The following is a 25,868-nucleotide window of genomic DNA, read 5'->3' as shown; positions in this document are numbered from 1 at the left end:
TCTGGCGTCCGGTGGAGCACCACAGCTTGGCCACGAACGGCGTGATTTGAGCCCAGAGAGCTCGGATCGATGGGCACGTTGGATCGTCCGTGGCGACGGCATTTCGGATGCGGTTGTAGATCGGAGGGTACGGGCAGGTAGCGGTGGATGTGGTGCGTGCCGCACAGGTGCGTGTGCGTAGATAGCTCGTGGCGGCTTTGCGTAATGGCGTTTTTAATTTTGTAGGCGGTTAGGTCTGTTTGGAGTGGCCTCGTGGTCTAGTGGTATGATTCTCGCTTCGGGTGCGAGAGGTCCCGGGTTCGATTCCCGGTGAGGCCCCGTCTTTGCTCCGCACGCTGGCATCGTTGCCGCCCGCGTTTTTGCCGCGCAGCACCATCGCATGCCCTACTGCGGTAGCCAGTCGCCACCGCTGCCGTGCCACGGACCCCTGGTTACGGCGAAATCGGCGGATCGAGACCAGGAACCTACTGCTTTTGGCGACCGGTTGACACTGGCGCGCTGACCCGAGTTTGGCATTTCGAGCGCCTCGAGGTTATCTGTGGGGAAGCCACGGCCTCTGGCGTCCGGTGGAGCACCACAGCTTGGCCACGAACGGCGTGATTTGAGCCCAGAGAGCTCGGATCGATGGGCACGTTGGATCGTCCGTGGCGACGGCATTTCGGATGCGGTTGTAGATCGGAGGGTACGGGCAGGTAGCGGTGGATGTGGTGCGTGCCGCACAGGTGCGTGTGCGTAGATAGCTCGTGGCGGCTTTGCGTAATGGCGTTTTTAATTTTGTAGGCGGTTAGGTCTGTTTGGAGTGGCCTCGTGGTCTAGTGGTATGATTCTCGCTTCGGGTGCGAGAGGTCCCGGGTTCGATTCCCGGTGAGGCCCCGTCTTTGCTCCGCACGCTGGCATCGTTGCCGCCCGCGTTTTTGCCGCGCAGCACCATCGCATGCCCTACTGCGGTAGCCGGTCGCCACCGCTGCCGTGCCACGGACCCCTGGTTACGGCGAAATCGGCGGATCGAGACCAGGAACCTACTGCTTTTGGCGACCGGTTGACACTGGCGCGCTGACCCGAGTTTGGCATTTCGAGCGCCTCGAGGTTATCTGTGGGGAAGCCACGGCCTCTGGCGTCCGGTGGAGCACCACAGCTTGGCCACGAACGGCGTGATTTGAGCCCAGAGAGCTCGGATCGATGGGCACGTTGGATCGTCCGTGGCGACGGCATTTCGGATGCGGTTGTAGATCGGAGGGTACGGGCAGGTAGCGGTGGATGTGGTGCGTGCCGCACAGGTGCGTGTGCGTAGATAGCTCGTGGCGGCTTTGCGTAATGGCGTTTTTAATTTTGTAGGCGGTTAGGTCTGTTTGGAGTGGCCTCGTGGTCTAGTGGTATGATTCTCGCTTCGGGTGCGAGAGGTCCCGGGTTCGATTCCCGGTGAGGCCCCGTCTTTGCTCCGCACGCTGGCATCGTTGCCGCCCGCGTTTTTGCCGCGCAGCACCATCGCATGCCCTACTGCGGTAGCCAGTCGCCACCGCTGCCGTGCCACGGACCCCTGGTTACGGCGAAATCGGCGGATCGAGACCAGGAACCTACTGCTTTTGGCGACCGGTTGACACTGGCGTGCTGACCCGAGTTTGGCATTTCGAGCGCCTCGAGGTTATCTGTGGGGAAGCCACGGCCTCTGGCGTCCGGTGGAGCACCACAGCTTGGCCACGAACGGCGTGATTTGAGCCCAGAGAGCTCGGATCGATGGGCACGTTGGATCGTCCGTGGCGACGGCATTTCGGATGCGGTTGTAGATCGGAGGGTACGGGCAGGTAGCGGTGGATGTGGTGCGTGCCGCACAGGTGCGTGTGCGTAGATAGCTCGTGGCGGCTTTGCGTAATGGCGTTTTTAATTTTGTAGGCGGTTAGGTCTGTTTGGAGTGGCCTCGTGGTCTAGTGGTATGATTCTCGCTTCGGGTGCGAGAGGTCCCGGGTTCGATTCCCGGTGAGGCCCCGTCTTTGCTCCGCACGCTGGCATCGTTGCCGCCCGCGTTTTTGCCGCGCAGCACCATCGCATGCCCTACTGCGGTAGCCAGTCGCCACCGCTGCCGTGCCACGGACCCCTGGTTACGGCGAAATCGGCGGATCGAGACCAGGAACCTACTGCTTTTGGCGACCGGTTGACACTGGCGTGCTGACCCGAGTTTGGCATTTCGAGCGCCTCGAGGTTATCTGTGGGGAAGCCACGGCCTCTGGCGTCCGGTGGAGCACCACAGCTTGGCCACGAACGGCGTGATTTGAGCCCAGAGAGCTCGGATCGATGGGCACGTTGGATCGTCCGTGGCGACGGCATTTCGCTGCTTCGAGGTGCCGACTCACAGTCGCGCTGCTCTAGTTACGCCCTAACACAGCTATCGAGCCAAACTGAGGTGTAGCAGACGTGCCAAAACTCGTTAGCTTCCCACTCCCACACCAACAACACCTACACTAACGGGAGCGCAGGCTTGTCGGGTGATCCGAAGATCGCCCAGTCCGTTTACAGCGCTGCAGTGGTTACCCAGGCACCTGCCAAGTCGTCCCAGGAGCCGTGCCACGTGCACAGAGCACGCTCCCCTTCTTTCGCCGACCTCTCCTTGTCGCCTCTTCTCCTTCTCCTTCTCCTTCTCCTTCTCTCCTTGACCCGTGCCCTCCACCAAAGGATGGACGGCGGCTCTCGCCTTTTACGGGGCGCCGATGCAAAACCGCATCGGCTGAGTCGGGGGCGGGCCGAAAACCCGCGCTCGTACGCTCGACGAGCTCTCCGCCAGGGGCGGAATCCAGATAACCACTACATGCACTCGCTCTTGGACTCGCCGGGCGGCCGAGAACACTTCCGTCACTTGGGATAGCCTATCTCAGCGGTGGTCATGATCTAGCCCCACGGGGGGTGGTCGTACCTTGAAGAGACGCCGCGTGCCGCTTGTTTAGGACCTCGGAAATTCCATTCTGTATTTATCTTTGCTTTGTTGGGCTCAAAGGCCCTTCCCTGGGGTTTCTATACAAATACCTAATGAAAATGGGCTGTTACGGCCTCTCCAATACTAAAACCAAGTCTGCTCGCTCGCCGACTCTTCGCTCGACGACCCTTGAGATCTTTTGGGATCCAGCGTCGGCGAAACTCCTCCAGTCGGTGTCTGGTGTACACACTCGGCCCGGACTGACTGCAACCACCGACCTGCGGACTCAGAACTCGCTATACCACAACCCCCGGCGCTCGTCATCTTGCCCGTCGACCTGTCTGTTCACACGTCGTTGCATCGCTCTGGACACTGCGTGGCAGGCTGCGGTCGGCTTGACGTCAAGCCCACCACCAGCAACTACTTCGCGCCGCTCCGTTTATGCTTCCCCAGCGGCGACACTGGACGATGGAGCTTCGCTTCATGTGAAAGTTGAGAACCTCCATGCTTCATCTGCATCGGAAGACCCGTCGTCGGTTCCTGCCTCGTCGGGTGCTGGATCTGGGGCGTCGGTGGGACGACCGCTGACTCTCGCTGACTTGGAGCGCGTTCTCGAGCTGCGCGGCAATCGGATGGAGTACAAGATGGCCGAGCGAGAGACCAAAATGTGCAAGCTGCTTGCGTGCTTGTTCGCCAAGCCACCGGTGGATCCATCTCCTGAGCTGTATCGTCGACTCCAGAACGCGTCGTCAATCGACGAGTTGCTGCCAGCGCTTGAAGGCCAGGTCGTCGATGGACCTCACCCTGCTGCAGTCGCTGGCGAGAAAGCTGCGGAAGCCTTTGCTGAGCGCACGCGCGCTGACCTCCTGCAGCACAACCTCTGTGAAGCAGCCAAGGAGATCGCCGCCCTCCGCGAGGCAGCTGCGACATCCAATGCGCTGGCCCGCTCACTCAAGGAGGAGGCGGCTCGCCTTATCGACTCGAGCAACGAAGGGCAGCTCAGCATGCAGCTGCTGGACACTGAGCGGAAGAGCTTCCTCGCCGAGAAGCAGCTTCTGGAAGCCACAATTCGAGACAAGGATCGGCTTATTGCTACCCAAGTCGACGATTATAGGCGGACCGCTGGGAATCGTCAGCTGCTCATCGGCCGTTGCTATGAGCACTCCACTCAGTTGGCTCAATTGTCGGACGCAATCCTGATGGGAGATGGGTCTGCGCACCAGTGGCTCAAGCGTCAGCTCGCTGACAAGGACCACAAGATCCGGACCTTGACTCGCTGCAAGAAGTTCACATCCTTGGTCAGCGAATTCCAGAAGCAGAGCCCCTTCCTGGCAGTCGCAGCTATGCTCGGTAAGTCGGGTGGTGTCTTCATGAATCTCGGTGTTCCCTTCGTCGCTTATCGAACTTGTTGCGTTGTAGGTCAACCTATGCCTGGCTTGGAAGCCAATCAGCTGGATGCATTTCGTGACGCCAGCAACTTGCTTCGTCAAGCTGGCTTGGGTGTGTTCGGTGAGGTGGAGCAGCACGTGCAGACTCCGTCTCCAACACCGACTGCCCCGCCACCAAACCGTCCTGTGCGTTCATCGGCCAGGGCCACCACTCGTGCCTCCACTTCAAGTCGTACACCTTCGTCGAGCCGTGTCCGATCTCGCTCGCCGAGTCAAGCTACTCCTACGGCTGACCGCCGTCTCCGGGCTCGGTCGTCGAGCGTAGGTCGGTACTTGACCAGGGCTAGTCGTTCGCTGAGCTATTCCGCTCGTAGCGTTTCCCCACCGACTGCGTCTTCGCGTAGTCTCCCTTCGCCGGTTTCAGCTCCTTCGGCGAGCAATCGCTCACGCTCACCATCGCCTGTTGTCGTTGGTTCCAAGCGCCGTCGTTCCCGTGACCCAGACGACGAGCCAGCACAGTCAACCGAGGCTCCAGCTTCCAGCAGTTCGCCGACTTCGCCCAAGAAACCAAAGAAGAGACGGATGGCTCGTTGGGCTCGCATCCAGGAGGCTCGGCAAGCGGAGTTGGCGAAGCAGGGCTCTGCACCTGCTCCCAAGAAGCAGCGCTCGTCGAACAAGAAGAGACGGTCACCGAGTCCCGCGAGCGAGGGTTCGCTGACTGAGGAGAAAGCTCCAGTGCCTGCTGCTGCTGAGCATTCTACTGGGCTGGTCGACTCAATCCCTTCGCCTTCTTCCCGGTACCCTCAGCGAGCGGCCAAGTTGAACGCCACGGTTATCCAGTGGGAGGTTCATGCTCAGGAGTCTGACAACGACTCGGAGGTGCTCGGCGAAGCACCCGTCGTTCTGTCTGTCGATGACGCTCCTGCGGGTACTCCATCCGTTCGTCGATGCCTTCTACTGAGGAAGCTGTCACCTCTGGAGTTACCGAAGAGGTGGGCGAGACACTGGAGGATCCAGTTGCTGTTGAGAGTTCACCGGGCGGCTTTACGTATCGGGTTCCAGCCAAATCTCCTGCTCCTTCGTCGGCGTCCGAGGCTCCTACCGAGGAGTTGTATTCTTCAGCGCCACTCCCGTGGTCGGCGAGGCTTCTCCGGCGACGCAAGTCGAGGCAGCTTCTACTCTAGCATCGCTGAGCTCTGAGGCTCCACCCGCACTTACAACGAGCTCTGTCATGATCCGGGTCCTGTCTCCTGGTAAGCATCCTGCTTGGAGTCCGGGGAGTCCGGACGAAGACGACGACGCTGGAGATAGCGACAGCGATCGCGATGTTGGTTCGGCGGGAGGTAGCCCTGCTACAACTTCTCCCAATTTGTCGGGCCAGCCAGTCGCACCTCCGGGCAAGCCTGTCGTTGGCTCTGAATCCAATGATGGCGGCCAACAGCAAGCTTCACCTGGTCTTTTAAATCCGCCTGGTTCTCAATTAACTGACCGGAGTTCGACCACTGCTGCCAGCTCTGTCATAGCCGATCATGGAGATGAAGACGAAAGCTTCGCTCAGCTGGCGCTAACGAGCACGAAGGACTCCACCGGCAAGGCTCCCGTCAAGCCTGCAGGACCGTCCAAGAAGGTTCCGGTCAAGGCTGCTTCCGCTCCAGCGAGCAAGAAGAATAAGAGCTCGGCGAAGGTGGTCAAGTCGGCGAAGCCAGCTACTCGTTCCTCCTCATCCGCCGCTAAAACTCCGGTGGGCGAATCTAAGCCTGAGGTTGTCAGGGTCAAGCTCGAGGGTGGACCTCCTCCTCCTCACTTGGTGGATGTGAAATGTCGTATAGGAAAACACGATTTAACGAGTCCTCGTCCCTCTAGCCAAGGCTTTTGGGACGAGCCCTTCCAACAACACGCTTCCCTCCTAAAAGGTCGGCGATTATTGTTGGGATTAAATCTGAAGACCAGATCCGTTCCCTTACACCGGGCTGGAATGTGCCTTATGCGAGTCGTCGGTCAGGTAGGTAGAACCCGTAAATCAAATATTAGAGCACCCTTAGCCACGAGCTACGGCTAGGATGTAATATGCACACGCGCTTTCGCGCTTAACCCACTGTGGTCCCTCAGAAGGAAGGGTACCAGGCCAATCGAGGCTTGTGACAGGGGCGCCGAGACGAAGTATCGGCTGGAAGTCAAATATACTGGGGGGGGCACGCCACACACCCAGACAAACGTACAACTGTACAGGGAGGTCTCTAATACCTCAAACACTCGGCCACTACTCACTCTTGGCCTTTACAGGGATGAACACTCGGTCAATGTACCTTATGCTCACCGGCAGACATACCCCGCGTCGGCCGAGCGTATCCAGACTCTACAGCTAAGCTAAGACTTACCGGTAGACGGACTTGACCCTTGCGTGGCTTCGGGGGGAAATTCTGCTCTGATTTAGTGATTAGAGGCTGTGAGGCCTTCCCTATAACTAATCCCTAATGTCTATACAAATATCAAGTATCAGCCGAATCTTCGAGCCGGACCGACAACTCGACGACCCTTCGGCTAGGTCCGAATTCCTAATGAGAGGCAAATCTTGTACCCACTATGAATACTGGGAGGGCACGACAGGGATTTATTATGGCCCGCCGTACCTGGTCACTAAATGGCTGTCAATCTGTCACTCAAACGCGGGGAATGTGTGTAGCCAATCGGAGGGCTCACTCAGCCATCACCGAAGGTTCAAGACCGTTAGGCTTCGGCGCGGGGCTGTTCTTCAGCGGGCATTTCCCGATCTCACAGAAAACCCTCGTGCAGCGTGCGTCGAACGCGACCAGTCGGGACTCTCGCGAGTCGAAGTACATAAAGCGGCTCCGTTCTCTTCCGTTCTTCCACAAGGCTTCGCGTCGCTGATGGGAGCAGATATTGGCGTCGTGCGTGCCGATTGCGGTCACTGAGAAGACAGCCGACGGCGTTCGAATCCAGCCTACGCCTATTAGCTTGCCTGGCCTTCACGCTTTCGCTAAGGTCGACGACCCCAAACACCCTTGGTGGACGATTTTCCGGCTTCTTCCTAGGAGCATGGCCTTCGTTGACGACACAGTGCTTGATGTGTTTCCTCCCGTGGAGAAAGGGAAGAGATCGCGGAAAGCAGAGACGCTCCTGGAAGCGTTAAGTCTTGCTTTATCTCGGTCTCGTGGCGTCGTTCGTTGGGATCGTCTCCTAGTGCTCTGGGAAAGAATGCACTGGATCGTCGAGTCCAGCGTCTACATCTGGCTCGCCGAGGCATGGTTGGCCTCCCAGCAGACTGCCGAACTCGACGAGAAGTTCACCCAGCTGTGGTTGAAGTTGAAGGAGGAGTATATCCACGAACGTAAGCAGCGTTCCGATCTTCTGCGGTTGGCGATGAAGGAATACGGGGACGCCTTCGTGGAGGCTGTGTCCCATGAGATCGATGGTAGCCCTGCACGGTTGCTGGACACTGAAGTATGCTTCGATCCGGCCGTCCCGTTCTGTCCGTTGATAAACCTCCCGTGGTTCCCCAAGATGAAGAACTGGGTCGCCGAGATTAACCACATCGACGGCAACGAGCCGTGGCGAAACTGGTGGTTGACCACTCCTGGCCGTCACCCCTACAACACGATCTTTCGTCCAGCGCATCCGGACTTCCCCCTGTTCGTTCCTGTTGGAGCTGATCCGGAAATCGTCCAGCTCGTGGTCGAGGCTGAACGGGAAGTCATCGAGCCAGTGCCACCTGCGCTCCACCCGAAGACCAGGCCTCCAGCGAATCGCCCGACTCTGGCTGGGTTCCTGCCGCCGAACGTCGTTCACGCTGCCTGATTTTCATTCGTGGCCCAAGTCGCGCGAAACACTTGTCGAGCTTCACATAGCGTTGAGACGTAGTTTAGTTGGAGGCTCTTTGCATGTCGTAGTTCCGTTGTTCTCTTTTCCGCGCGGCCACATTTCCATATCAATCAAATCAAATCAAATCATGCAGTTGTTGGTACAGTCGAGATACACTCGACGAGGGCCTGTACCTCACCCTCGCCCAGGTCAACATGTGACACAGTAACATCAATCCCTTGATCGGCGACCTGTGTCCATCGCCGAGGGATACTTCGCGCAGTTGCTAGTCTTCGTCAGCAACTTGAACCATCTTGAAGCGGTTCGCGCGCTTGCGCTAGAGGAGATAGTCGAATAGTAGTCCTCCGCACGATAATTCGATACTGGTTCCCAAGTGGGCTTATCGTAGTCTCGCCACTTGATGTAGAACTCTCACTGCTTCCGTTCAGTGCCTGTCGAAATTGGCCATCGGTCGTCGAGAATAGCTTCGACGACGTACTTATCACCGTCTCCTTCCGGATCCCAGCTGTCCTCTGGCAGAAGTTCCTCATCAAAATCAAACCTCTCATCCTCGCCGAGTCCGTCGATCAGTTCTGCAGTCGGTCTGCGGTCATCTTCGCTCACTGCCTTGAGTCTGGACACGTGCACCACAGGATAGAAGCGGTAACCGGTCTTGTCAGGTAGCTCTAGCTCGTAGGCAAACTCCTCCACCGTCCGTTTGATGCGGATAGGGCCATGCCACCTGTGAGCGAGCTTCTTGGTCAGGCCGGGCTTCACGCGCTCCATAAACAACCATACCCGGCTCCCTGGCTGGAACAGTGAGCGATGGACCGGTTTTCCCGTTGATTCGTCGACCGTTGCTTTGCCAGGATCGCCACGTTCGTCGAGCGGTACAGCAAGCCGTTCAATTCTTCCAAGGGCTTCGTTGCGTTCTTTCGCTCGCCGAACCTTTTCGGTGGCTTGGTAGTGTTTCGCCATTGCCAGAGCAATCTCGTGTTGTCGGCTGGCCTCGCGTCTCCAGGCTGCAGCGTCCGTCTGATCACCATCGCCGAGTCTCAACGAACTTGTCATTGCCTTGAGTGTCGATTGGGCATCCCATCCGTGGACGAGGTAGAAGGGTGTCTCCTTCCTCGTTGTGTCCATCGAATTATTGATCGCATACTCCATCTTCTAAGCTATCTCGTCCCAGTCCTGCTGGAGTGGGTCTTCGATGTACACGTTCACGGCTTAGATCACCGACTTGACCGACCGCTCCTGCTGACCGTTCGCTTGGGGCCGGTAGCTGAGCGTCGCTCTAGACCTCTACTGGACAGCTCGAAGAATGCCTTGAAGGTCTCACTCATAAAGCGTGGATCGCGATCGTGTCGTGGGCACCAAAGCGTCGGAACACATATTCCTCGAAAACATCTGCAACGTCTTGTGCCTTGGTGCTGCTCATGGCTTTGGCGATAACGTAGCCAGTGAAGGAACACTGGAACAGCAACATAGACGTGTTGCCTCGCCGAGTCTTCGGCAGCGGCGTCACCAAGTCCATCGATACCAGCTGGAACGGGCGGTCGGCGAGCACATTGCCCGGCGACTACCCCTTCAATTGGGGTTTGCCCTTGCTGGTACTGCAGTCTGCGCATGCGCACACATGGCGAGCCACCGTGGCGTACAGTCCAATCCAGTAGTAATCTTTCTTGACCTGGTGGAACGTGCGCGTTATCCCTTGATGCCCTCCTTCGATCGAGTCGTGACAACTCTGCAGGACTTCTTCAATTATCGTCGTCGGTATCACCAGTCTCAGCTTAGGTTCCGGCTCGCCTCCCTCGTCGAGCTTGCGTCCCTTACCCACATAGTGTAGCACGTCGTCTTCGTCCAGGACGAATCGGTCGGCGAGTTTGCCCGCATTGGCTGCCCTTTTGAAGTCGAGGGACTCAATGTCGCCCCGGAGGTAGGCTTTCAAGTCGGGCCACCTCCTTTCTTCGTCTTGGGCAATACGGACTCGCCGTATGCGTTCTGCTTGCACCGCTACCGGGTTTAGTTGTTCGTCGACTTCTTCAGGAGTAGCAGGAGCTGGTCCGTTGGTGATCATGTCGTCGTTTGCATCTGCGCTTCGTTTGCTTCGCTCGCCGACTCCGGTGCGTTTTCTGGAGGGGTTGGCGTCTCTTCTGGCTCTGTCTGTTCAACCTCCTGACTTCTCACGTCACCGTGGTTAGTGTGCCGTTGCACTTCGGGATCTTCGAACCTCACTCGCCGAGCTTGACTTCTGGTGACTGCAGTTACTTGAGGTTCTTCGGTGACCTCATCAGCACTTGAAGGTTTTGCTCGCTGAGTGGTTTCCGCTCGTTGAGTGTTCCGCTCTGCCTCCAGTGCGGTTTGCTCATCGACATACAGCACCTCTGGAATTCGATTGAGCGCTTTGAGCTCCGCCTTCCTTGTTTCGCTGAGTACCACCTTGGTGACCTGGGTTTCCAGAGCTTCCGTGGCCAGCGAGTCGGCAGATATGTTACATCCTTATGGCGTGCAGATAGCGGACTGAGTTGAGCTGCGTCGTGAGTTCCTTGTGATTCTTCAGCTTGACTTGCAGCGTCTCCGCCCGGCAGGCTATCACCCCCATGGATTGCTGGATTGCAAGCCTGGAGTCGCCGACGATAATAAGATCGGTCATCCCGTGTTCAATCGCCGCCTTGACTCCGTTGTTCATGCCAGTATATTCGGCTAGATCGACCGTCGTCGATGGCAGGTGCGCACTCGCAGCGATCACAATGTCCCAAGCCGGTAAGCGCCACAGGATCCACGAGCAGCTTCCATGCCCGCCATGCTTTTCTGTCTTCGCTGACCCATCGAAAGATAGCACAGGGCCTTCATAGTCTCGAGGGATACTCGCGTAGAGCAGATGGGGGGCCAGCCCCTTCGAGGGCGGTGGAGCGGGGCCACTGCTTCGTCGAGCGCCACAAAGGGTGTGATCGACGACTGCAGCAGCTTGGCGAATTCGACGTCACGCTCGCGGACTCGCTTGACCTTCAGGTGCCACTGCGACAGGAACACCGCGAATTGCACCGTCCTTTCGAATAACGACTTGGACTGGAACACCCACTCCAAAGTTGAGAACCTGGTGTAGACGTGCAACGTCTTACCGGACAACAGCGTATAGCACACCTTGAGCACCTGTAGGAGAGCCAACACCTCCTTTTCTGCAGGATGTTAGTTGAGCTCGTTCTCCTTGAGCACCCGGCCGCAGAACCGCACCGGGTGGAGCAAGTCGGCATGCATCTGCATGAGCGTACTGCTCAATGCCCACTCGTTGGCGTACAACATGATGTAGACGTCCTTGGAGCCGTCGAAGTGCCGCAGGATCGGTGCCTCGACGACCTTCTGGCGTAACGCTGTAAAGGCATTGCGGGCAACGCTGAGGTCACCCCCCGGTGCGAAGTCGTCCTCCTTTATCTGGTACAACACAGCTCCGTACACGGCCAATCCCTGGATGAACCTCCCGTAGTAGTTCAGGGCACCCAGGAACGCCTGCATTCCTTTCTTCGACGAGGGGGACGGGAGCTCAGCGATTGCCGCGAGTTTCTTTCCGTCTGCCTGGATTCCTTCCCCCGTGACAACATGCGGCAAGAAATCCACTTTCGGCTGGACGAATATGCTTTTCGTGAAGCTGACGCTGATCCCGCACTCGGCGAATCTCGACAGGAGTCGGTCCAGCGTCTTCAAGCACTCATCGAACGTCGACCCGCCGAAGCAAATGTCGTCGACGAATGACGGTGGAACACCGGGACCAGCTTCGACTGGTCAGGTTCGCCGGTCGAGAACATATCTGCATCCGGGCTGTTGACCAACTCCATCAGCGGGTCGTTTCCGGCGAGGGCCAGGTGATCCGCTTCGTATACCGTCCGCAGGTCGCGTCGATCGACACTCGGCGACCTCTGCGACTTCACCACAAACTCCTTACGTAGAGCTTGAGCCTTAGCTTCTGCCTGCTTCATTCGCTCGGCGCAAGCCTCCCAGCCGCCTTTCGGTTGCACGTAGCCCCACAATGAGTTTCCAATCATTCGCTGGTAGATCATCGGCGTGTTCTTCAAACCGAACGGCATGCGCAGCCACTCGAAGTGACCTAGCGCGCAGACAAACGCCAACACACACCGAGCACGCATCGTCATCATGATCGCCCAGAAACCGCTGGCAGCATCCAGCGAACAAAACCACGAGTAGCTCTCCATTTCTGTGAGTAGATCGTCGACCAACGGCATCGCATATTCCATAATGAGCGTAATTGCGTTGACCATCTTGTAGTCGATTCATAGCCGTATATCGAGGCCGTTCTTCTTGAGCACGATTACGATCGGCGAGGCCCACGGACTGGATGAGAACGCAATGAGTCCTGCCTCCAGCAGCCCTTTCAGCAGCTCATAGAGCTTCCGCAAGTATTTCAGCGGAATTCGCCGAGCTCTTTGCTTGATAGGGGCGTTGCCTTGAACATCAATGTCGCACACCGCGCCGTACGCAGGCGGCGGTAGTGCGTTGCCACTGGCGATCATGATCTCTTCATGCCGACGCAGTGTCTCGACGAGCTTGATCTGTCCAATTGGATCCAGTGAGGGGTTCTTCACATTTGGCGCATCATAGTCCAAGATCGTCGAGGCAGGCGCGGTCAAGTCCGGTAAGAAGGCGAGTTCGTGTGCGTAATCTTCAAAATGAATCTCGGTTGCTTCGTGCTCGAACTCGTCTCCATCCACACTGTCGCCATCTACCATGAGAGCCTTCGCGGAGGCGATATAGCAATGTCGTAGGTCGTCGAGCGGATCGTCGCTCATCGATTCTTCGATCTCGTCATCCATCTCTTGCAGCGCCGCCACGGTAACGTACACAGGCTCAGTCACACCTCCTGTTCCGTCGAGATAGACACCCTTGATGAGGTCTGGTCTGGCACTCAGTGTGCGCATCCCATCCGTTTGCTGTCGGAGCATGCTTATCAGGTGAGCGGTGTTATCATCGTCAGGCGAGAACCTTGGGTGTTCGTAGGCAACTTGGACTTCGTTCGCCGACCGAACTTCACCAAATTCACCTTCTTGAGGAGTGACGCGGGTCGCATAGTCTTGTTCCCCGGCGTCTATAGGACAGCTTACCACTGTCGCTTCCTCAGACTTGTCGCTCTCGCCGCAATTCGACGAGATTTCATCAGTCACCCCTGTCTCGTCGGCTCCGGTGTCGGATAGCTCGCCGAGTCGATTCCATTGTTCTTCGCAGGTAGGACCTCTTGGTGCATCGGCTGGTCGGCATGAACTCCAGCAGGGGTTGCGTATTCCCGCTGCTCGACTGCTGGAGGTTGCTTCGCCGACCATTCTTCATAGAGGCGACGTTCGTGTTCCAGTAGATGCTTCGCCTTCGATGATCCATAAACCAGTATTTGCCACTCACGATACTTCCTGGTATGCAATTGCACGTATCCATCGCTGAGCGGCAGGTCCTCGTGCGGGATCCAATACACGAACGGGAAGTGTGCCGGACAGGACACTGGTTTGTCCGTGCAGTTTGTCAATCTGACCCTCGTCGGTTTTCCCGACCTGCTGAAGACCACTGTCGGCAACAGATCTCTAGTTCGCCGAGCCCATAGATCGTGGGTCGCCCAGCTTGGTCAGTTCTTGGACAACTTGAACTCAACTGTCTCGCCCGCCAGTACTTCCATCGTCTCCGGCGGGCTCCCAGCTACATGTTCCGCAGCGCTACGCTCGTCGACTTCCTTCTGCGACTTGACTAGCGGCACCACCACCTCCTCCGGGTTCTTCATCGTCGACCGGAAGAGGTCCAGCCTGACACCGGCTGGAATCATGAAGTCAGTCCCAAGAATAACGTCCACCCCCGCGTAGTGAGGCATGATCTAGACTTCAAAATCGTAAACCAACTCCCAACCCAGTGTCAGCTTGACCTTCGCACGTTCGTTCGTGTAGACCTCGTCCTTGGCAATTCCTTGTATGTCCAGCTGCATGTCCATGTTCACCCTGCGTCTCAGCCGTATTTTCTTAGCGAAAGATTCGCTGACCGCACTCACGTTCGTGCCCGTGCCCAGCAAAATCTCCGTTTTTCTGTCGTTCACTGCTCCCATCACAAGTGCTCGCACCCGCTTTCGCCGATCGAACTGTTTCTGCGACCACCATCCTTGGCGCTCGCCCGCGAGCAGCTTCATCACCTTGACTCGCGGGGTTGGCCTCGTCTCACGCAGCGTCGCACTTGTGATCATCCCGGTAGATTCGCTGACATCCTGACTTGAATTCAGTATGGTTGGCTCGTCGACCGTGTTCAATTTTCCGTCGTTTTTCAACTCCATGTCCGTCGCATTGTCCTTTCCCAGCCATTTGCTCAGGCAAACACGAAGTTTGCCTCGATCGCCGGCTCAGACAACTGTGAGCGCCCGTCAGTGCCCAACCCAGTTATAGTTGGCGGGCGCGCTCGTTTAAATTGCTGGAAAATATGCCTTGGAGCTCGGACGGAAGGGAGTCCTTGTCGTGTTTCGACTTCAGGAACTTCACAGCCTCCTCGTAGAGCTTGTGGTGCTCGCACTGGCCGGCACCATGCACCTGCGTGCAAAACTTGCACCGCCGGAAGCACTTGTGCACCGAGTGACGCGGGTCGCCACAGGCAGCGCACGGCCCATACTCCGGACGACCTCGGCGTTCTTGGTCGTTCCACCGGCTTCGGCGGCCTTCGTCTCTACGCCCGTCGCCCGATACATTCGCGCGACTTTGACCGTCTGATCGCTGAGTTGCGACACTCCGGCTCGTCTCAGCCACGTTCATGTGATCGCGATCCGATTCATACTCGGAATTGTATGAGCGGTCGGAATGATTGCTGCTCTCCGAGTAATCATCTGAGTCGACTCGGCGACGAGGCGTGAGAGACACGCGGTCTTGCCAGGCGTCATAGACCTCGTCGACCGACGCACTTGCGACGGTGACTCGACGATCGTAGCGATCTTCACGGTTGCGGCTGTCACCTCGGCGATCATCCCGGTCATTCCTACGGGCGTCACGTCTAGCGCTGTCGGTCCGTCGGCATCCATCGCGTGATGATTTACGCGTGCTGCCCTTGTCTTTGCGGCGTCGGTTAGCGGCCATCGTGTCGTTGATCACAGCTTCCACCTTGACAATATTGTCGAATCGTTGAGGGATCAACTGTCGGACCAGCGCATCATCTTCGCAAGTGTCGAGGAAGCGCTTGACGTGACTCGCGCCGATGGTACCGCCCGCTTCATACGCGATTTTCGGCGAGCGAGCGTACACATTCAGGCGCAGCAGGTAGGCGCAGATGTGCCCCCCCCCCTCGTCCCGCGTGGCGGTGTAATATCGGTCTTCGGCGGATTGGTCGTGCTGCGAGCAGTAGTACGCCATGAACGCCTCGCACAGCAGCGACCACTTGTTGCGCGTCTTCTTCGGGAGCTGGCGAGCCCAGTTGCTAGCTCCACTCTCCATGAGGAGCTGAAACGGCTCACACCAGCGGTCCTGCTGGGTGTTGGTTCCCTCCATCTCGTAGATGAACTTCTTGAGCCAGCGCAGCGATCGCTCACTGCGGTTTCGAGTCCCGGATAACTTTGTCAACTTGTTCAGCGAGGTGTGGTGCGTCAGCTTAACTCGCTGAGCCCCGTCCCGTCTTCGTCTTCACGCTGGTATGATCGCCGAATCTGCGCCGTCAGGTCTTCACACGGGTCAGCGAAGTCGTAGCCCGTGTCATCGTCGTCGTCATCATCATCGCCGAGCGCGGGAAGGTTAAATCGCCGACCGTCACTATTCTTCTTCGGCGTCACCATGTGCGAGTCTGCGAAGTACGGCGAGTCGGGCGTCTTGCCGAAGACCTGCTTGGTGTCCGGCGTCTGCATCTGGTAGCCTGTGGAGGCTTTCCACGGTGTCGTCGGCAGCGGAACCAGACTCGGGTCGACGTCGTCCAGCTTCCGCACCGTCGTCGTCCCACGCACTCCAAACGAGTCCTTCAGCTTGCGCTTCCACTTGGTGAGGTCGGCGCTTACTTCGGCGAGCTCCCAGACTTCCAAAGCCACCTTCGACGGGACGCTGGTGCACTCGAAGGCCATTGCCACCAGCAGACGCTTGGTCTGCTCGCTGAGTTGGTCTGCTCGCTGAGTTGGAACAGGCAGGAGCTGTCGATCGGGGACGCCAGCTCCCTCTCGAGCGTTACCCACTTGGCACCGCCGACTTCTCTCAGCGCGAACATCATCACCCACGCGCTTGCAGCAACCATCGATCGGCCGACTTGCCCCAGTATCTTGTACGCATTCGGAGTATTTCCGTTCACCGGCGGCCGACTTCCCGTGGTCGGTCGCTCGTCGGGTGCCAGAACCTTGGCCGGAGTAACTTCGCCGAGCTCCGCATCAAGTCGGCGAGTGATCGGGCGCGGTGCACCCGACTTCCCGACGACAACCGTTAGCTCGTCGACGTCCTCATCCTCCAGCATCGGCGCCGGGCCCTTCATCTCCACGTCATCTTCACTTCCATCTTCGTCAGCCCCACTTCCATGATCACGATCGCCGACTCGGTCGAACTTCACTGAGCGCGGCGTGCTGGCCGTCGCCTTCGTCGCCGCGTCCGCGCCTCTCGGCCGCGCACTTGACCTCCCTCCGGCCGCCGCCGGACTTCCGCTTCGCGCACTTGTCGGTGTCTTGACCATCTTCACTTGCTTGCTCGTTGACTTGAAGAGTACCTAAGTGCCACAAACCCCCTGTTCCCGGGTCGCGGCACCAGTTGTGGTGTAGCAGACGTGCCAAAACTCGTTAGCTTCCCACTCCCACACCAACAACACCTACACTAACGGGAGCGCAGGCTTGTCGGGTGATCCGAAGATCGCCCAGTCCGTTTACAGCGCTGCAGTGGTTACCCAGGCACCTGCCAAGTCGTCCCAGGAGCCGTGCCACGTGCACAGAGCACGCTCCCCTTCTTTCGCCGACCTCTCCTTGTCGCCTCTTCTCCTTCTCCTTCTCCTTCTCCTTCTCTCCTTGACCCGTGCCCTCCACCAAAGGATGGACGGCGGCTCTCGCCTTTTACGGGGCGCCGATGCAAAACCGCATCGGCTGAGTCGGGGGCGGGCCGAAAACCCGCGCTCGTACGCTCGACGAGCTCTCCGCCAGGGGCGGAATCCAGATAACCACTACATGCACTCGCTCTTGGACTCGCCGGGCGGCCGAGAACACTTCCGTCACTTCGGATAGCCTATCTCAGCGGTGGTCATGATCTAGCCCCACGGGGGGTGGTCGTACCTTGAAGAGACGCCGCGTGCCGCTTGTTTAGGACCTCGGAAATTCCATTCTGTATTTATCTTTGCTTTGTTGGGCTCAAAGGCCCTTCCCTGGGGTTTCTATACAAATACCTAATGAAAATGGGCTGTTACGGCCTCTCCAATACTAAAACCAAGTCTGCTCGCTCGCCGACTCTTCGCTCAACGACCCTTGAGTTCTTTTGGGATCCAGCGTCGGCGAAACTCCTCCAGTCGGTGTCTGGTGTACACACTCGGTCCGGACTGACTGCAACTACCGACCTGCGGACTCAGAACTCGCTATACCACAAAGACATATGGTCGGAAACCCTCCATGTCTCCCTCCTGTCGGTTGGCGACTGTAGCGCCCGTGGAGCGCATTCCGGCCGCTGGCGATAGCAAGATCGGCCTCGAGGCGCCGACTCACAGTCGCGCTGCTCTTGTTACGCCCTATACATATTACGACCCGGATGAACGTTCATCCCAGGGTCCTTTAGGGTCCTTGGGCCGGCATATTTTAGGCGTTCACGACCCTCATCCAGGGTCCATCGTGCCCAAATTAGCTCATTTTGGTTGATTTTTTAATCTGGGCTCGCGGTCTGAGGTTGTCTAATAACTGATAGCGACTAAACCCTAAAGCTGATATTTTTTTGTAGTACCGTACAAATTATATAAAATATGTTGATATCAAGCAATTATTATTGGTCCTCTACAATATATAATGGCGTGTAAGACGCTGTATTACATGTAACGCGGCTGCCCCGAGAAGCGAGTTTCGACACCACCAGGCGCATCTTCGTCGGCGGAGCGAGCGCACGTACGTACCGATCATCACGCCGCGTAACCACAGCTCGACCGTACAAAGGCGCGCGTCCTTGGAGGCGCGCCGCATGTCAAGCGCCGCGTCGGCAAACTTAATCCCCCTCCCTCTCTAAGCAATGTTGGAGGTCTATGCTACAGAATGTCTGCATAACGCTTTGCAGTGGCAACATGGTGGGCGCCAGCAGCGACCTGGTGGGGTCCAGCAGCAACATAGATCGATGCATTCTCCACCGGAGCAGGCGATATGAGAAACGACGACTTCTCTGCTGGGCACTAGCCGCTAGGGGTTTGCCTATTACAGAGACAGGTGAAGTGTGAGCTCTAACGGCTCGAGTCCCCGCACCCAAAACAAGATCATTCCGCCTTTTGCCGAGCAGAGAACAAAGCTAACGACCGCTAATAAAGTCAGCCTTTGCCCGTGCAGACAAGTTCTTGCTGTTCCTGTGTGCCCTGCGAAGTACAAGTAACTCATGGTTATGAGCCCAAACCAGAGGGGCCTGGACGGCGGCCGAGTTGACACCGTTCGCTCTCTTCGATTCGACGGCAAGAACGTTATCGCCTACAAGGAAGGATTGAAGGCGGCTTTGATGGCTCGGAAATGCTGGGAGATTCTCATCGGGAAACGAACCAAGCCCGAGCGTGATGGAACTCCTGAGGCGGCAGCGCGTCGCAAGAAGTGGAAGCAAAGGGTGCTCATGATCAACGACAATCTCACGAACACGCTGGACGACGGAACGCGCGTGCGTCTGGCACCCCGCAGGCCAAGTGGGGTGCTCTGGTGGAGGACTTCGAGAAGAAGTCGTTTGCTGTAGCCCTTTTTAAGCAGCGTGAGTTGCTCAATGTGGAGTTCGATGGTGAACACGAGTCGATACGTGATTACATCCACCGTGTTGAGGCCATTCGTCAGGAATTAACTCTCATGGGGGGGAAGTTTCTGACCGTGAGGTGATCACAGCCTTATTGACTGGGCTGGGCGAGAATCTGGTGGAAACTTTTGACAACCTTGACGACTACACCCTGAACCAAGTTAATGTCAAGTTGACCAGCAGAGAAGACCGTCTACTGCAAGCGAAGGCAGTATCAGAGGCGCGTGCTCGGAAGAGCAGTGAGCATTCAGGTGGAGCGCACCACCAGCAGCATCCGCACGGGGAGAGTGCCTTCTACACCCACGGGAACAAGAAGCGCCATTCCGGCGGTGGTGGAGCTGCTCAAGGTGGACAGCAAAAGCGGCGTCGTTCCAATATCAAGTGCTGGAACTGCAACAAGTGGGGCCACTACGAACGTGAGTGTACGGCTTCGAAGAAGGACCAGCCAGCTAAAGGAAAGCAGGGTAAGGGCAAGAAAGCTGCTAAGGGCAAAAATAAAGACACCCATGGCGATCTGCCAGGGTATCACAACCCGTGTGAGGAAAAGCCCAAGGGCAAGCCTGTTCACATGATTGAAGTTGTTCATGGTGATGATGCGCCTTGTCTATCATCCAGGACTGAGTCTGCTGCTGGCTTTTGCTTGTCGTTCGTCTTGGACAATGCATCTGGAGTGAACATTTGTGGATGTCGCGATGCGTTTTTCTCAATGACTGAGGACAACGACACTGTGATGAAGTGGGTGGAGAAATCAACGACGCTGAAGCCCATGTATTAGGGGCTGATTAAGCTGGTGATGGTAGATGCGGTCACAAAGATGAAAGTGCCGATCACCGTTGAGGCTTTGTTTGTGGATGGAGCTACCAACATCCTTTCGCAGCGGTTGATGTATCTACAGCACGGATTCAAATCGCAGACTAGTGACGATCAGGAGACGAACCTGTTGACTAACCAAGTGATGAGTTACAACTAGAAGTACGACATGGTTGACGGCTTGTATCAGTCGAAGGTAGAAATATCTCGTCCCTGTGAATCGTACCCAGTGTTGCAGGTTGCTGCCCAGCCACCACCCTCGTCTTCTTTGAAGCCTTGGCACGCAGACAGTCAAAGATATGGAGGCAAAGAAACTCCTGACGGGCATGCGTTTGAAGCAGCATGATAGGAAACTCAAAGGAGGCTGCTACAACTGTGATATGGCCAAGATGAAGCGGGTGTCGCATCGGAAAACTGCTCCAGAGCGAACTACAGTACCGTTTCACAAAGTGTTCATGGACCTGGATTTCATCGACGTGCCTACGCTAGAGAAGCACTCGGTGTATTTGCACCTGATAGATGAAGGCTCACGGTACCAGTGGCTATACCTGCAGCAGAATAAGGAGGAAACTGTGGATCGACTACGTGATTTCCGCGACCACGTGAAGGCGAAGCATCATAAAGATGTGAGGATTTTTCACTCGGATCAAGGCCCGGAGTTCGTGAACACGAAAGTGGCGGAGCAGTTGAGGGGTGAATCGCTGCAGATATTCTCGCATCCGCACACACCTGAAGAGGCCTGTTTGATTGATAAGGCCCGCAGTACATTGTTCAACAAGGTCAGAGCTGTGTTGTACAGCTCGGCATGTTGTGGGGTGTGGCCGCCGCGTACGTGGTTGAGACAATCAACCGCACAAGCACGAAAGGCAACAAGGGCAACTTGACGCCGCATGAGAAGATGTTCGGCGTGAAGCCGAGCGCGAGGCACTTGCGTCCTTTTGGTTGTCTGACGTTGAAGTTCGTAGACAACGTGTACCGACAGACCAAACTATCGGTGAGAGGTGCTCCTGCTTTGATGGTGGGCTACGCAAGTAAGACCAAGGGGTATCGTCTACTTGACTTGACCAATGGGTTGATAACAGAGCATCGGAAGGAGAACGTGAAGTTCTTTGAGGAAACGACTGTATCGAATGAATATGTGGAGAAGCTGTTGAACGTGGTCTATCGCCAAAGACACAGACCCGATTTTGACAGCACGAAACTGCCGTTTGTCCATTTGCCTGTTGCAGAAGTACCTGAACCTAGTGAGAGTGCAGAGCTGGCTGACTCTAATGAGAGTGGGGAAGCTGCAGCTGAGCGTTCGGCTAGCGCTGCTCCTGCTGTTCAGATCGATGACTTTCATAATGTGCCGACGCAAAGGGGGAATGTGAACCAAAGTGATAGCGCGACACAAGATACTGAGGAAAAGGAAGAGAGTCTCAAGAAAAGCAGCCTGTACGCAAACGAAAGAGACACCTGCCGGTGGAAGTGAGCGAGCCGCGTCGGTCTCAGCGCGAAAGGAAGAAGCCTGCGCGCTTGAAGGACTTTATCGCGAGTGTGTTCAGCTCGTCTGCGTCGTCGACAGCCATGATTCGACTGCAAGTTCCAGCGACGTGGGCGGAGATGATAGTTTCACCGCAGTGTTCTCGTTGGCTGGATGCCACGAAGGAGGAGTTCTTAGCACAACTGAAGAACGGAACGTGGACTTTGGTGCCAAGGCTGAAGCACGCTCATGTGCTGAAGAATAAGTGGGTGTGGGTACTTAAGGAGAATGAACACCGACTGCTGAGATTCAAAGCAAGATTGGTAGTTCTGGGATGCCTTCAGATTTGGGGGCTGGAGTTTGACGACACGTTCGCTCCTGTTGTGCGTTTTGAGACGCTCAGATTTGTGCTGTTGTACGCTTGCCTGACGAAAGCCGTTGTAAAGCAGTTCGACTTCGTCACAGCGTTCCTCAACGCGCCCATTGATCGTGTGATTTATATGGAGCAACCTCAAGGTCATGTAAAGCGCGGCTAAGAGGACTGGGTATGCCTGTTGAAGCGCAGCATCTACGGTCTGCGGCACTCACCGAGGAACTGGAACAGCACGTTGCACTTGGCGCTGGTGGAGTTTGGATTTCGCCGGTGTTTCAAGGACGAAGCTCTCTACTGGATCCGCGTGGAGACACGTCTGGTGCTCCTACCGATCTACCTAGCCGGCATTTTGCTTATTGGTTGTGAACAAGATGTGAATTTTATTGCTGATAAGTTGATGGTTCGCTTTAACATGAAGGATCTTGGAACCGTGAACTATTTGCTGGGCCTGCAGATCACTTATGAGTCGGAAACTCGGGTGATGTTTCAGCAGACGAAGTATGTGCAAGACATCATGCAGAAGTTTCGTATGGATGCTGCTTATCCTGTTAGCACTCCTATGACGACTGATGTAGCGAAGTTGAAACCAGCTAGTGATGACGAGCACAATCGTGATGAGTGCTTGCCGTATCGTAGCTTGGTCGGATGCTTGCAGTACTTAGTGAGCGGCTCTCGTCCGGACTTAGCTACAGCAATTCGAAGGCTGAGCAAGTTCTTGGAAAAGTACAGTGCTGTACACTGGAGAGCAGCTAAAAGAGTGCTGCGATATTTGGTCGGCAGCCAGGACATGGGTCTCGCGTACGATTTGGTGGAAGCTAGGAAATATGGCAAGCTCCACATCGAGGTCTATACAGATTCAAACTTCGCCTCAGAAGGGGGCGATATGAAGTCTGTTACTGGCTTTACGGTTTTCTGCAATGGGCAATTGATTTCGGCTAAGACCTGGAAGCAGGAAATTATTGCAGAGAGCACGTGTGAAGCAGAGTTGATCGCAGCGAATGCAGGGGTGCATGATGCTGTGTGGCTGGAGCAGCTGGTGGACGAGTTGAAGTTGCCGAGGGTGGTGACTGCGCTGTAGTGTGACTCGACTAGTGCGCGCGAATTGATGCAACACGCGGGCAAGCACCATCGCACCAAACAGCTCAGAATCAAGGACCTTAAGATACGTGAGTACGTGGACGAACATGGCATGGACGTGAGGTCGGTGACGTCGAAGGACAATGTCGCCGACCTGCTGACGAAGCCACTGCCTATGGAACCGTTTCGGCGCCACCGAGAACGATTTGGGGTGCGTGCCGTCGGGTTGGCAGCCCTGGGCAAATCTGATGAGTGGGAAGAAGAGGCTGACTAGCTGAGTCTCATTGAGGCTGACGACCAGCTGAGTCACGCTGAGTCTCATTGATGTTGATGACCAGCTTTGAAGACCTGTTGCAAACATAAGAGAGCCTGCATTGCTGATGAGTTTTCGAAGTAAGGGTTTGGCAAGATGCAGAGCTCTGCAACTAGGTGTAAGGCCAGATCCACACACGCTGCTGCTCGCAGTGTGTGACGTGCATATGGAAGTGCATGTTGTTCAAGCGGCAAGAATTCTTGTGACAGACAGGAATCTGTGCTGATTGTTTTGAGTGGCTTGTTTGGTGCTAATGTGGATCATGAAGTGGCGGTGCCGAAGTCGAGAAGAGAGTATGAGAAACGACGACTTCTCTGCTGGGCACTAGCCGCTAGGGGTTTGCCTATTAGAGAGACAGGTGAAGTGTGAGCTCTAACGGCTCGAGTCCCCGCACCCAAAACAAGATCATTCCGCCTTTTGCCGAGCAGAGAACAAAGCTAACTACCGCTAATAATGTCAGCCTTTGCCCGTGTAGACTAGTTCTTGCTGTTCCTGTGTGCCCTACGAAGTACAAGTAACTCATTAGCGACGCAGTGAACGGAGGTGACGGCTGTGAACTGGTAAACCTGAGGGCCGATGCTGACAGCGGCAGGCTTTCTATAGCCGCCGTTCTCGGCGGTGTTGGCCATTCTACTTCATGTATACAGTGCCTACAAACTACCGCGGGTCGCGTTGGCGGCTCAAAGCGTGGCGCCGCTGACAACTCCGCTGCTATGAACACCCCCGGTTCGGCCACTGATCTAGCTGTGGAGCTTTTGGACAGCGAGCCGGACATTGAGCTCGACGTATGGCAGCCTCCTCCACCTGCTTCTTCACACGCAGTTGGACGTCACACGCAAGCAGCGAGCAGTATCGCAAACCGTCGGAAGGTCGTTCGGTGGATGGAAAAGCACGAGGAGACGCAAGGCGTTAAAGACATGTTTGCGAAAGCTGTCGCTGGATTTCCTACGATTTTCAACTCAGCGACAGCGTCGGCCAACCTAGCCAAGGCGATAGACTGGTGGGCGAAAAAGGACCTGATTTTGGGGGCCGAACGAGGCGTAGTTGCCGTCTCGGCGCGACGACGTGGTGGGAGGCGGCGTGTCAGCACCAAGGTGATCAGTGGACGAGGCCGCCCTCGCAGCGCATGGGTTACGTGGCTGTACTCGAAACTTCTTGACGAATTCGATCGTTTACACAAACTTGGCGTTAAGTTTGAGCCGCCACTACTGCTGCAGCTCGCGAAACAGATTTTGCGAGACGGGGAGGGCGAGTATACTCATATGAGCGTCGATGCCAAACAGACTCTGATCATCGAGAAAATCAATTCGCGTTGGATCCAGTGCTTCATGGAGGCCCATCAGATTGTTCTGAGGACGCAGACCGGCAAACGACAGCTCAGCCAGCCCAAGATCCTACATATCGAGAAAGAGGTTGCATTTCACCTCGGGGAGTTGCAGCGTGGGTTTGCCGACGGGTCACTGGACGAAAATGCAATCGAAAATATTGATGAGACGCATTTTGTCATTGATTTCGACACTGGAAAAACTTTGGGCTTCTCAGGCGAACAACAGACTAAGTATGCAGACGTTGTGTCGGGTGGCGAAGGAATGACCATGGTGGTGCGGCTCTTGGGAGGTGCAAGCGCAAGGCCCCCCCCCTCCCCAATGATGATCTTTATGAATGCTGAGGGGAAACATCCTATCCGAGGCGTACCCGATTACACTCCGGGCGTGTGTTATCGATCCAGTAAGAAAGGATGGATGACACAAAGACTTTTTCGAAATTATCTGAGTGAAAGGAAAGCAATGCGAGCAGATCCACATGACCGCAACAAGACCATCTACCTCGACAACTGCTCTAAGCCGACCAATGTCAAGATGAACTCAACTCAATCAATGCAGATCTCCAGTTCTTCCCTCCAAATGCCACCGACTTGTGCCAGCCAGCAGATTCCTTCATCATTGCGAAGATAAAAGACGCATGAAAAGCAAGGTGGAACGCGAAAAAGCTGAGTCTTATCAAGGAGAACTGTTGGCAAAATAAGGTTCGCAAGGACGGGTCGTGGTCGGGCAAGCTTCAAAACCCTGGCAAAAAGTTTTTTCCTTCAGCTTGCAGCCGACGCAGTCAGAGATGTCAATCACCAGAAAGACAAGAACGGCATGTCCTACGCTCGAAAAGCGATGATCCGCTGCGGATTGTCGCTTGGAATCGACGGAACCTGGTCTGTAGCCCAACTCTATCCTCATCTCCAAGAGATAATGGCGAAGCATCGTGCCCACTTTGAAGGCGAGCCTGTGACTTCAACTCCAGATAAACAAAAGAGCGGTACAGCTCCAGGTGAATGAGAGGTGAGACTATTTTCGTGCTACATAAATAGTCTTAGTCAATAAATAGTCTCAGTCAGACTATTTAATGTAAATAAGCCCAGTCAGACTAATTACCGTAGGTACTGTAGCGGCACAAACAATTTACTGAGTCTGGATAAGCTTGAGAAGGACAGATGAGACTTCGTCAAGCTGAAGAAACAGAAGTGTGCGTGGCTTCGTAAGGGTAGAGTGCTGCTGAGACTGATGAAGACTCGCGGACGATATCACTTGCAGTCGACGGTGTGTCCTACAAAGCAAGTAGAGGCAGTCGAGCAAAGCAAACCGGCCGGACAAGGAGCGAGCTTTGGTACGGTGGCACGCCCGTCTCGGCCATCTCAACTTTGCTGCTTTACAGCGAATGGTCCGAGAAGGCACTGTGGATGGCTTGGAGTTGAGTGGGAGTATGCGCGCGCCCGAAGAGCAGTGTTGGACGTGTGTGCAA

General features: G+C 56.1%; 5 protein-coding genes and 4 non-coding genes across 9 annotated transcripts; 8 read left to right on the top strand and 1 right to left on the bottom strand.

The window, feature by feature from the left end:
* Positions 1-246: 246 nt before the first annotated feature.
* On the top strand, positions 247-318 carry PHYSODRAFT_t829. The gene has a single exon. It is a non-coding gene; the product is annotated as a tRNA-Pro (tRNA).
* Positions 319-801: 483 nt separating this feature from the next.
* On the top strand, positions 802-873 carry PHYSODRAFT_t830. Its single transcript has one exon. It is a non-coding gene; the product is annotated as a tRNA-Pro (tRNA).
* Positions 874-1,356: 483 nt separating this feature from the next.
* On the top strand, positions 1,357-1,428 carry PHYSODRAFT_t831. Its single transcript has one exon. It is a non-coding gene; the product is annotated as a tRNA-Pro (tRNA).
* A 483-nt stretch (positions 1,429-1,911) lies between these two features.
* Positions 1,912-1,983, top strand: PHYSODRAFT_t832. Its single transcript has one exon. It is a non-coding gene; the product is annotated as a tRNA-Pro (tRNA).
* Positions 1,984-3,024: 1,041 nt separating this feature from the next.
* Positions 3,025-7,182, top strand: PHYSODRAFT_330519 (hypothetical protein; the record flags this gene model as incomplete). Its single annotated transcript, XM_009527205.1, has 8 exons — positions 3,025-4,255; positions 4,325-4,614; positions 4,698-4,755; positions 4,796-5,172; positions 5,256-5,341; positions 5,416-5,747; positions 5,817-6,077; positions 7,025-7,182. The coding sequence occupies 8 exons, from the start codon at positions 3,025-3,027 to the stop codon at positions 7,180-7,182; spliced, it is 2,793 nt and encodes a 930-aa protein (XP_009525500.1).
* A 168-nt stretch (positions 7,183-7,350) lies between these two features.
* On the top strand, positions 7,351-8,109 carry PHYSODRAFT_330518 (hypothetical protein; the record flags this gene model as incomplete). The annotated part of the gene is made up of 1 exon (XM_009527204.1): positions 7,351-8,109. The coding sequence occupies one exon, from the start codon at positions 7,351-7,353 to the stop codon at positions 8,107-8,109; it is 759 nt and encodes a 252-aa protein (XP_009525499.1).
* A 4,289-nt stretch (positions 8,110-12,398) lies between these two features.
* PHYSODRAFT_262607 (hypothetical protein) lies at positions 12,399-16,180 on the bottom strand (the record flags this gene model as incomplete). The annotated part of the gene is made up of 8 exons (XM_009527203.1): positions 12,399-13,300; positions 13,519-13,614; positions 13,828-13,920; positions 14,035-14,359; positions 14,622-14,687; positions 15,041-15,135; positions 15,173-15,660; positions 15,726-16,180. 8 exons carry the CDS (start codon positions 16,178-16,180, stop codon positions 12,399-12,401), a joined length of 2,520 nt encoding a protein of 839 aa, XP_009525498.1.
* A 2,473-nt stretch (positions 16,181-18,653) lies between these two features.
* Positions 18,654-18,989, top strand: PHYSODRAFT_500857 (hypothetical protein; the record flags this gene model as incomplete). The annotated part of the gene is made up of 1 exon (XM_009527202.1): positions 18,654-18,989. The coding sequence occupies one exon, from the start codon at positions 18,654-18,656 to the stop codon at positions 18,987-18,989; it is 336 nt and encodes a 111-aa protein (XP_009525497.1).
* Positions 18,990-23,959: 4,970 nt separating this feature from the next.
* PHYSODRAFT_502225 (hypothetical protein) lies at positions 23,960-25,033 on the top strand (the record flags this gene model as incomplete). Its single annotated transcript, XM_009527201.1, has 2 exons — positions 23,960-24,118; positions 24,173-25,033. 2 exons carry the CDS (start codon positions 23,960-23,962, stop codon positions 25,031-25,033), a joined length of 1,020 nt encoding a protein of 339 aa, XP_009525496.1.
* Positions 25,034-25,868: the final 835 nt, after the last annotated feature.

The sequence above is a fragment of the Phytophthora sojae genome (assembly GCF_000149755.1).
Source record: "Phytophthora sojae unplaced genomic scaffold PHYSOscaffold_4, whole genome shotgun sequence".
In the NCBI taxonomy this organism is placed as follows: domain Eukaryota; phylum Oomycota; class Peronosporomycetes; order Peronosporales; family Peronosporaceae; genus Phytophthora; species Phytophthora sojae.
This window is presented reverse-complemented; position numbering and strand designations above follow the sequence as displayed.